The 12,098-nt window shown below is 43.0% G+C and overlaps 1 protein-coding gene across 1 annotated transcript in view; it reads left to right on the top strand.

The window, feature by feature from the left end:
• Positions 1-12,098, top strand: part of LOC117225809 (uncharacterized) — a 692,652-nt gene that overhangs the window by 350,635 nt on the left and 329,919 nt on the right. The window contains exon 3 of the mRNA XM_033479585.2: positions 4,563-4,720. Within this exon, the coding sequence (XP_033335476.1) occupies positions 4,633-4,720 (88 nt within the window). The 5' untranslated portion in view covers positions 4,563-4,632. The remainder of the gene's footprint in view (positions 1-4,562; positions 4,721-12,098) is intronic.

Below are 12,098 nucleotides of genomic sequence, written 5' to 3'. Positions count from 1 at the left end.
GAAGAAATGTTTTGACGAATTTTTTCATTCAAGCATAAACATATACACGGTGAGTTACAAATTAATCTCTACGATTTTTCAGCCCCTTCCGATGGTCTGATAAAAAATTGTTTCTTATGAAAGTTAATTAGTATTTAACCGACAAGAAATTTCAATTGTTTAAATTGAGAAACAAATTGTTTTCGATAAAGAAAACTAAGATCACTGTTATATTATTAAATAAAACCAGGTAATTTTATCTTCACAGTGTTGTGGGCCATGCCGAGACGAATTCAACGACCTGCTACATGATGACCTTCAGATAACATTGACGGAAAAATTGCCATGCATCGATTGCCACGATATTTGATTTTACATCAATTTTTCTTATATTTCATGCGTGAGGTCTGAAATTGAATAAATGAACATTTGTGCATTGTGAGCATTGTGTTTACGTTCATTTGTTTATGTTTACATGCAATCGATTCATGACAATTCATGACAATATCATCCAAAGGTCATCGTGTAACAGATCGTTGAATTCGTTTCGCAATAATATAAATAATATATATATACAATAATATAAAGTTAAAATTATCTAGTTTCACTTGAAAATATAACGGCGACCTTGTTGTTTCATCGAAAATCAATTTATTTAAAAAATTTAACAATTGCAATTTCTTGTCGACTAAATACTAGTTAACTTTGACAGAAAACATTTTTTTGTCAGACCGTCGCAACGGGCTGAAAAATCGTGGGGACTGATTTGTGACTCACCCTGTATATACATATACAGGAGAACTCATGTTTAGGAGTTTTGACCAGGTTCACGTGATTTGCGACCGTTGCACGTTCACGTGTGCGCGGGTTCGAACTTCCGCCATTCGGGAAATGAAACGGTGCTCTTCGGTGCCCGGCGATTTTAATTCGAACGGTGATCGGCTCGCGATCCAGCCTAATCAGCCCTAACGACGGGTTAAAAATAGCCGGTTACCGGTGATCGACCGGCGTCACGAACGCAAAAATCCACGTCGGATCAACGGTCTGCCTTTTTCCCGGGACACGCGATCCCGGCCGTTGAGTTATTCCGCCATTGAAATTTCACCGGCTCGCGTTGTACATTACAAGGGCCGCGGCGGGAGGGGCGGCGTTTGTTACGCGAAACAATGGATCGCGACGGTTAATCGGTACGAAATTTTATTACATTTTCATTCGAGGCCCGCAGCAACGGCCGGGGAGATTGCAACGGACAATTACTAGTCGTTCGAATATAATAAACGGCCGATGAATAACGGGGCTAATTAACCTTTAATTAATACGTCGAACGCGCCGGAGCCCGAGCGCGAGCCCGAGCCCGAGCCCGAGCCCGGCCCGAGCAAGCCAGCCGCTCCCGATCGTTCCGAGGGAGTTCGAGAAGTCTCGAGGATAATCAGTGCCATTCGCCGGAATGAGGCAACTTCGAAACCACTTTCTTTTTCACGACTACCACTTTTTCCGGCTACGAGATCCCGCGTCCGCCGAATCGGAGTTTGTTCGTTCGATGATTTTCCTTTTTTTACTTTTTCCGGAGAGTGGAGTAGAATTTTAGCTGCGAATTTCTGCCCGCTCGCTTCCTGCCCCCTCCGACGATTACATTTTGGATGTTCCTGTGGTTCTGTTTATTAATTTTTCAATGAATTTTCCAGTAGTATGTTTATAGCACTAGAGTACTATGGGATACTAGAGTAAAATAGTATTTAGAGTATTTAAAATATTTAGGGTATTTAGGGTATTTAGGGTATTTAGGGTATTTAGGGTATTTAGTGTATTTACAGCATTTAAAGTATTTAGAGCATTTATAGTATTTGGAGTATTCAGAATATTTATAGTATTTAAAGTATTTAGAGTATTTATAGTATTTGGAGTATTCAGAATATTTATAGTATTTAAAGTATTTAGAGTATTTATAGTATTTGGAGTATTCAGAGTATTTATAGTATTTCGAGTATTTAGTGTATTTGGAGTATTTGGAATATTTAGAGTATTTAAAGTATTTACAGCATTTAGAGTATTTGGAGTATTCATAGTATTTCTAATATTTTGAGTATTTAGAGTATTTGGAGTACTTACAACATTTAAAGTATTTAGAGTATTTATAGTATTTGGAGTATTCAGCGTATTTATAGTATTTCGAGTATTTACCGTATTTGTAGTATTGAGAGTATTTACAGTATTTGGAGTATTTACAATCTTTACAGTACTATAATTGAGTTGCTTATCTTTTAAATCGATTGAATACCGAAAACAAAAACTAGAAACAGTTTCTGACAGTTTCAGCAGTTTCCGCATTTATTTCACCGCGACCTTACATAGGGAAGTTCCTATAAGCCTCGACACCCGATCACCGCGATTGCTTCCCGAAGTTCCCGAAACTGACGTAACGGTGCAGCATTCACAGTCCTCCGTGACCGTACGGAGGGAAGTCCCGAAGATTGCCAATCGATCCGACAGATCCAACAATTTATATTTTTCATTTCAAATACCATTTCGCCCGGCAACGGCGGAGAGACAATAAGATAGGAAGCCGAGGATTATCGGATCCATCCAATTTTCAGCGTCGGGGATGATCGCAGGGTTTCTCGAACGCTTTATCCCGACCCTGCTGTCTGCCGGCGAGGAACGGTGGCAACAAATGTTGACGCCTTAATGGACGGTGGATTAAATGTTCCGGGCTCATTAACTCGGCGGATCGGCGCGGCGTGGCGCGAACGGCGCAAATAGGAAATATACGGGGCCTCGGTCTGCAGGATATTGCCGGCTGCGAAAGAATTACACGGATAATCGGCCGGCAGTCGGGATAATTGCAATCGACGAACGGAACAAAGGGGTTAACCCGGGGCTCCTTTCCTCCCGGGCGCATAATGCGCCGAAATTTGTTTCGATAACTGGGCCTCGTTAGGACGAGAGGTGTTCGAGCGTCGTTAGCGTCGCAGCGATCTGCTAGGAGCCAGACCGATTCCGGCCAGGCTAATTGCACGAGAAAAGATCAGCTTTTTCCGCGCCTTTGTGCCCTGAGCGAAATCGTGCGCCCTTTTTCTCGAGCACCCCGAGAGCCACTCCGCCATCCTTGGGTACCTTGTATCGAGGATTCTTGAACAATCGCATCGGTTGGGTAGAGACGATTGGATCCGGCGAAGATCCGTTCACTTGTTTCCACTTGAATTGAAGACGTGGAGTAGAATGCGAATTTTGATGCAAAATAGGGATCCATTTTGTCAGTTGCGAGAAATAGAAACAACCTAGGAACTAGTTCCAAGTTTTACCTTTCCGCTGCGGTCGGGGAATATAGTTGACCAATGTCTCACGCTTGCTGGCTACTGCCGGTGACCGTAGTCTGACGGCCGCTGAGTACTACCGATGAATCATCAGCGGGCGCTCGAGCCTCTTAATGGCGGGTACTTGCTGGGTACTAGCGATGAGTCATCTGCGGTCGCTCAAGGCTTTGAACGGCGGGCGCTTGCTGGGTAGTGCCGATGAGTCATCAGCGATCGCGCGAGGCTCTTAACGGCGGGCGCTTGCTGAGTACTACCGATGAGTTATGAGCGGTCGCTCGAGACTCTGAACGATGAGTGCTTGCTGAGTACTACCGATGGGTCATGAGAGATTGCTCGAGGCTCTGAGCGGCGGGCGCTTGCTGGGTACTGCCGATGAGTCTTCAGCGATGACCGTAGTTACTCAAAGTCAATGGTTACAACTGATGAGTCAACCAACTGATGAATTAGCGGTGACTCTACAGTCCTCTCAATGTCTGACAGTTGCTGCTTACTGGCGGTAGGATTGCTCCATATTGCTGTAGCACTTTGCGACAAAAGTCACCCTATGGAGAAGATTAATAATTTTAACAAATCGGAATATAATACACTGGCTTTCTAACATTCTTTTAATCTTTCTATTACTTTAGAATAAACTACAACTATTAAATTTCCTTACGAATGCATAAAATCTGCAATCTAATAAGAAGCTTGTCATTGATTCTTATCTTATTAGTAGTCTAAAAATGTTTAAGACAAAATTATTATAAATTATAATAATTTGAATAATAATCATAATAATTTTTATAAAATACATCGGCTTTGTATTCTATTTTATATCAAGCGAGAACGATAACTATGTTTGCGAGTCCGTTTTGGGATTGCCGCATGCCTTAAATTGCCGGACTCACGGCGCCGAGTTAGATCTCCGCTGATCCATGAAACAAATACAGTAGACCCGGTATGTAGATTCTCAGATTGACCTATTTGCGCGTGAAACGTGATCGGCAAATAAAGTCGGCGGGCATCGTAGGTTCGTATAACCGAGTTTTCCCAGCAAATAGTTCCCTCGGAATTGGAGCATGTATTCGCATTTCCCGGCGAACTTAAAACGCCAAGATTCCCGTGGACGACATCGCGGGCCGCGTATCTCAACTTCCGGTCATGCTCTACGAAACTGGAGCACCGTTCCAGGGAAAGAGAAAGGCACCCGGGACGGATAGAGCGGGCCGGGCAGACGGGAATCGAGCTTTCTCGAGCCGCTCGTTATCATTCATCCTTTTTCTTTCGCAGAGGTGCTGTGATGAGGGAAGCCGGTTAAAGGATCCCGTGACGCGCAGGCGCCGGCAGGAGTACAGGAAAGATGCTGCCATCCTCGAGAGCTTTATTAAGCCCGCTGCTGCTTCTAATCATCGCTGGAAGCACCGGTGCCTTCAGCTCCCGACAAGGAGGTAAGAAACCATCCAGACCCTCGGAAGATGTTTTGTCCTGCGAGAGGCGACAACGAGGTCCCCGGCGGGAGAGAGAGAGAGGAAGAGAGAGAGTGAGAGAGGGAGAGGCGCTGTTCTCTCTTTCCTTCCCGGACCTCGTCCTCCGTCAATTTTCAGAAAGTTTTCCTCGGCAAATCTGGTTAAGTCGTTGACCCACTTCCACCGGTTATTCGTGCACCTCCGAGTCGTTCTCGTCGAGCGAATACCGGTCGTTTCGAGCTTCCGGTGCCGGATGGGCCGCTGGAAATCCAGGACCTGTTGGATAATGATCCGATTCGTTCTGTATCCCAGTTATGCGCTATCCAACGACGAATCAGATAACCGGGTAGAGTTCATAAGGAAACAGCTCTTCAAAGTGCTCCTAAAAACTGGCTATACTGTCCTTGAATTTTCACGAAAGAAACAGGAGCTATTGAGATCCGAGGGATTGATGTGACTGCGTGGCTTCTGCTATGAATGTGCATCGTTCGACATTTTTGGAACACGTCCCCACGTTGTATGCGCGTTCTAATCTGCCATTAGAAAATACAAACAGTTGAATCTATAATTCAGAAGAATTAACATTGCGGAATATTTTTCGATTGGTCAAGTGCTTTAAAAAATATATTATAAAATATGTAATAATATGTATACACGTATTATATAATATTATATATTAATATTATATGTTATATATTATATAATAATATACATAATATATCAAACAATAAATAAATATATTATATTAAATAAAATTATAAACGATCCTGAGCACGCTCGGTGACATTTCTCGCAAAAATCCAGTTCACATATATATTATAATATATATTATAACATATAATATTGTATATTCATATTATATAATCATATATATAATATATAATATGTTATATAATAATATATATACAATATATTAAATAATAAATAGATATATTATATTAAATAAAATTATAAACGATCCTGAGCACGCTCGGTGACATTTCTCTCAAAAATCCAGTTCACATATATATTATAATATATATTATAACATATAATATTATATATTCATGTTATATAATCATATATATAATAACATATATAATATATATAATATGTTATATAATAATATATATAATATATTAAATAATAAATAGATATATTATATTAAATAAAATTATAAACGATCCTGAGCACGCTCGGTGACATTTCTCTCAAAAATCCAGTTCGCGGATCAGTAAATATCTTAACTAACCACCACAGGATCCAGCGTCAGATTGGCGAGGGGTTAAAAAACGGGCGACAAACCGCGACAATATCGTGAAAACTTTCCGTCTGCGAGCACCCCATCCCCGCCTAATCTGCTCCGGCTTGCTTCCCGACAGTTTGTCCGGGTTTCGTTTCGCCCGGAGTACAGCCCTTAGTGGCCATTTCCTAGATTAAGGTCACCTGAAAAGCAAATTGTTGTTAGAAGTGTAGAGAGGAACTCGCCGGGCGCCGCGTCGCGTCAACGCGGAACTTCCGACTGTACACGTTTCTGGAAAACTATTTACGCGCGAATCGCCGCCGCGTAACAGACACTGCTCGTCCATGCCAGATAGAGAAACTCCCAGAGCTGTACCTTTCGGCGAGAGCGCCGTTGTTCCACCGCTCTCGTCGCGTTGTTCACGGCGAATCACGGCTGCGATACATTGTTCGATAGCGGTCCGGCACAATCATCGTCTTCCGTCCGCTGCGGTGCCATTTGTCCAACAAACCCGACTGCGCAATCTCCTCCGATCGAGAATCTGCCTTCAGAATTTCGTATTTTGAATCGTTTATTCTACCAAGGGCTGCCGGGAGTTCGTTCGTTAAGACGTTTACTGCAGCGCCATAACCTCGAAATATCGCGGAGCTTCGAGAGCAGTTTAGCTAGGCGTGCGTACATAACCTGAAAAGATCCAGGAACTTCAAGAGCAGTTCAGTTGACGCATGTTGATAACTTCGGAGAATGTTGCAGGTTCAAGAGCAGTTCAGTTGATTTGCGTTTATGATATCAGAAGATCGTGTAAGTTCAAGAGCAGTTCCGTCGGCACGTGTTGATAACCCAAAGAAATTCTACAGCGTGAAGTTCAGCCAAGATAACGATTACCGCAACGTCGCAACCACATCGTAAAACTGTACAACTTCAATTGTACAAATTGTGCGACTTCAGGTGCAGTTTTGTTAACGTACGTACACTGCGACATCATAACCTCGGAAAATTGTACAAATCCGAGAGTAGTTTAGCTAGCATACGTTGACCGCAACATCTAACCTCAAATCAGCCTACGATTTTAAGTAGCTGTTCAATTAAAACACTTTGGCCGCAATATCATAACCTCAATATGTGCTATAATTTCATGAGCAGTGTAATCATTAACGTAACATCAACATCATAATATCGAAAGATCTTAGAACAAGGAAGAGAAAAATTTATATAAAACCAAATTGCAAACAGCACACGTAACATTTAATTTAATTGTTAATTACATAACCTGGTTTCTATCGAACATCAATTTGTTTTTAAATTTAAGCAATTGCAGTTTGATGAAATAACCTTGACATAACCTTGATATGACCTTGTCTCCTACCGAAAATCAATTTACTTTTAAATTTAAACAATTGCAGTTTGATGAAATAACCTTGACATGACCTTGGCATAGCCTGGTTTTCTAACGAAAATCAATTTGTTCTTAAATTTTAACAATTGCAATTTTATGAAATAACCTTGACATAACCTGATCAAATTTAAACAATTGAAATTTCTTATCGGTTAAATACTAATTAAGAAGGAGCAGAAAAATCGTGGGGACTAATTTATGACTCACGTCGTAGACAGACATAGATGGCGTTTGAATAGCACGTAACTCGTCTAACCTACGAGCAAGGCGGGAAGTATAAACTCCGCAGTTCGGGCATCTGTAAATATTTCATTGCCTCCCTCGCGTTCTCCGCTCAGAGAAATTCCGAACAATCCAGCGTGGAACAGGGTCGCCATTTGTTACCATCACCTTTGTCCTCCGTAGGGCAGGAGCGTTCACCGCGGGGATTAGTGGTCCGAGGTTAGGGGTGAAGCAATCGGCCTAATCGGGGCGCAAATAAGATTATCTGATCGAATTTTAATGGTGAGCTTGCGTGCTGCCCGTGACGGGTCCCCTCTTCTGTCGGTCGCGCTCGTAAAGAACTGCGTGGCCCCGCTCGTTAACGCGCGAGCAGATCCCGTTTCTGGCAGCACGAGTCGGGCCGGGCCGGGCCGGGCTTGTCCGCATCGAAGCGGATTCCCGAGCTCGGCGAATTTACAAGGCATGAACAAGCCGGTCCCAGTTATCTTTAGCCCGCTTCCGGGCTTCGTTTCGTTGCGCTTTATACCGCGGCTTTCGTCCTCTTCATCCTGCGCGCTATCCTCTCGAGCCTCATCGTCGCAGAGGCGTCCTCTTCTTCCTCTTCTCCAGCTCGTCGTGGATGCGGACAAACCCCGCTTCGTTTTATTGTTCTCGGTCAAGGCACTTATGGGGCTAGAACCTCGAAGCTCTCGCAAGACCTCGACCTCAACCTATAGCCTATACGTAGCCGCAGGCTTTCCCTCGTTTAATTATCTAAATGTTTGCATAAATTTTGCAAAAAAATGCGACGTATCGCGGTTAACCAGGTACATTTTTGAGAATTTTTTCCGATTTTCAAGTTCATAATACTAGCTGGGAAGAATGAAACAATTTGTAAACGTGTAGGTTTGGGAAACAGTTACGAAGTGATACGATTCGATAGTTCTGGGTCGATTTGAACTGCTTGAATGTGTGCATAAATTTTGAAAAAAATCTCACGTATCACGGCCGACGGAATGCATTTTTGAGAATTTTTACCAATTTTTAAGTTAACAATCCCAGCTGTAAAAAATGATAAACTTCGGAAACGTGTAGGTTTGGGCAACAGTTACGAAGTAATACGATTTGACGGTTCCGAATCGATTTGACCTACTTCTGTGTGTGCATAAATTTTGAAAAAAATCTCACGTATCACGGCCGACAGGGCGCATTTTTGAGAATTTTTACCGATTTTTAAGTTAACAATCCCAGCTGTAAAAAATGATAAACTTCGGAAACGTGTAGGTTTGGGCAACAGTTACGAAGTAATACGATTTGACGGTTCCGAATCGATTTGACCTACTTCTGTGTGTGCATAAATTTTGAAAAAAATCTCACGTATCACGGCCGACAGGGCGCATTTTTGAGAATTTTTACCGATTTTTAAGTTAACAATCCTAGCTGCAAGAAATGAAACAGTTCGGAAACGTGTAGGTTCGGGTAACAGTTACGAAGTGATACGATTCGACGGTTCTGGATCGATTTGCCCCACTTAAATGCGTGCATAAATTTCGAAAAAATCTCACATATCACGGACGACGTGGCATATCTTTGAAAATTTTTACGGATTTTTAAGTTAACAATCCTGGCTGTAAAAAATGGAAAACTTCGGGAACGTGTAGGTTTGGACAACAGTTACGAAGTAATACGATTTGACGGTTCCGAATGTGCATAAATTTTGAAAAAAATCTCAAGTATTACAGCCGACATGGCGCATTATTGAGAATTTTTGCCGACTATTAGGTTAACAATCCCAGCTGCGGAAGCTGAGAACCTACGAAAAATACTACGGTCGAAACGGTTAACTTCAGCTATAAAATAAAACAGAGACACCGTCGGGTCATACATGACCGCGACATAAAAGTTAATGGTTAAGAATGGAAACGTGATCGAAGCGGACGATAACGAAAAATTCCGAGAGACGTCTCGGAAGCGGAGTACCCCGAACGGCGCTATCCGAGCTTGCAATCACAGGGAAGTTAACCGAGTAAAAGTTCGCGATGAGAAAAATTGGCCAGCCAGCCGGCCACTGGTAACCCTGATTCGCGAGAGGGTTGCGGGTCGAGGTCTCGAGTCCTAGCGTGGAATCCTTCGCGCCTCGGTGAAATTCCGGCTCACGCCGTATACCGCTGCGCCCCCACCTCGGAGCGGAGCGGCCCCGGAGATCTGGGTCAATGGGGGCGGCTGGAACCGCTATCTCGGAGTTTAAAGGGTTACGATAGTGGCGTCGTTTTCGGCCCCTTCCAGCGTGGACTCGCGTGAAAATGAAATCTCGAGAGCCCTGCCAGGCCCGGTCGTAATCCAGCTGCGCCGCGAATTGCGCCGGTGCAATTGAAAGAAGTGCCGTTGACAGTTTTAAATGGAACGGAATTGTAATCCTTCCGGTACAAGGGCTTCCAGCTAGAGGACATTCCGCCGCGCCGATCGTTTCACGATTTTTCCTTCGACACGCGAAATATCCGATTCGCTGAAAGCTCGGCTTCCCGGCGCCGCTCGACTGCGAGAAATCGTGGGCCAATTCTTCTTTCCCTTTTTGCCCCCCCCCCCCTGCCGGACAATTTGTACGCTTCGACATAGTGCCGCGGACTGTCGCGGAACTTTTATAGCAGGGACTGCGGTCTGAAAGGTGGAAACGTTGAGGAGGCAACGTGGAAGACTTCTCGGGGCTCGAAATGACTCCGCGGTAGGATGGAAACAGAGTCTCGGAAGAAAATGACGACCTAGATTGAACTCTTAGAAAACAGGATCAACCATTCTCTATACGTCCATTGCGATATCGAGACGGAAATGCTGCGGAATGCTTGTAAGCTTCGTCCCGAGGAAACCTCGCAATAGTGGACATCGCTTTTGAAACGATAATTGGTTTAAGTTATAGTGCATATTTTATATTTAAAAAAAACTGATAGGGTTTTTCAAAACGAGCCTTTATTTTTAAGATATTTTGATTTCAAATTCGCACGCATCCGCGTAAAGAAAATAATTCTTGAGATCATCTGAAGTAACTTTTTCCTTAGCGAAAATGTTCTGCGAGACTTCGTTTACGAGTTATTAACGGAAAACGCTGACCAATGAGAGGTCGCGTACGCCTGACGCCCCGCCCACGTGACCACTGCCGCCGCGTCAGACGGCCGGCGCGAAGCGGCATTGGCCACAAGGGCGGAGCGCGGGCCGCGCTCGCTCATCGATTGGTCAGTATTTTTCGGTGATAACTCGTAAACGAAGCCGCGGATTGCATTTTCGCTGAAGAAAAAGTTTCTTCAAATGACCTCAGGAATCCCTGATTTCCCGGAGTTAACATAATTTTGGGACACCCTGTAGAAAGGAGTCGTGGTCGAGTGGATAGCATAGTGGATAACATAGACTGCGAATCGTACGTCCGGTGTTCGCATCTCGCGGACGTAGATAATTCTTTTTTTATTTCAACAGAATTGTTTTAACGTAAGAACGGGTCTTAAATAATTCTTACGTAATTTCGATTGTACCAATAAAAAAATTCGAGCTCGAAAATTACGGCACGTCGATATGAAACACTGGAAAGCTCGCGTGCCGTCGGACGAAGAAACGGCGGCAGAAGGAAACAGCGCAATTTCCAAGGGAACAAGCGAAGTACGCGACGTTAAATTGGCGGCGAATGGAAAAGTAAGCATCGACGATAGAATTTTACGGGAAGAAGTTCGAGCGACGAGGCAGCGCCGCCGTTCATATATTGTCGCGGACTACGATTAAATGGAGGATAATGAATAAAGTTCCTGTCCGAACTTTAAATTGCAATATAGGTAAGCGACAGAGATGTGATTTAATGGAGCGACAGCTTATTCGAATACGCCGGACCGTTCGAAGGGAAATTGCAGCCGCGTTGCTCCCGCTGCCGGCCGTTATTTGATCTCGGTACACTGCATAGACTGGTAAGTAAACAAATATTGAAACAGCTGTTTTTTCAGCTCGACCGTTAGACCCTCGTAAAAGCTTCTATCAACGGGACAGAATCCAATCCGCGTCGTCGAGACATTCTCACCTTTTCTTCTTTCAACGGTCGTTCTGCGATCTTCGGCCTTTTTGACTTGCGTCACGAGATCGTCAGAATTCTCAAGGAGCATGTTTCTTTTGCAAAGCTAGTGTCAAATGCTCGCTGATTGGTGCTTCGTATTTTTTAATATATTATATTACATTAATATAATATTATATAATATAATATCGATAATATTATATTACATTAATATAATATCGATAATATTATATTACATTAATATAATATTATATATTGTATTATATTAATATAATATTAATAATATTATATTATATTACATTAAAATATAATATTAATAATATTATATTATATCATTAATTTATTTTTTAAGGTAACTCGAGCAGACTTTATTTGATATTTGGCCATTTATATTTACTGCCGTGCGAGCGTGCTGACACCTGGCGTGCACACTGCGTCGTGTGTAGCGTCGTTTACACGAGGTCCGTAGACTCAACGAGGAGGATAGTCACGTGCA

The sequence above is a fragment of the Megalopta genalis genome, chromosome 14 (assembly GCF_051020955.1).
Source record: "Megalopta genalis isolate 19385.01 chromosome 14, iyMegGena1_principal, whole genome shotgun sequence".
Lineage (NCBI taxonomy): Eukaryota > Metazoa > Arthropoda > Insecta > Hymenoptera > Halictidae > Megalopta > Megalopta genalis.
Note: the sequence above shows the minus strand (reverse complement) of the source record. Positions and strands in the feature narration are given on the sequence as shown.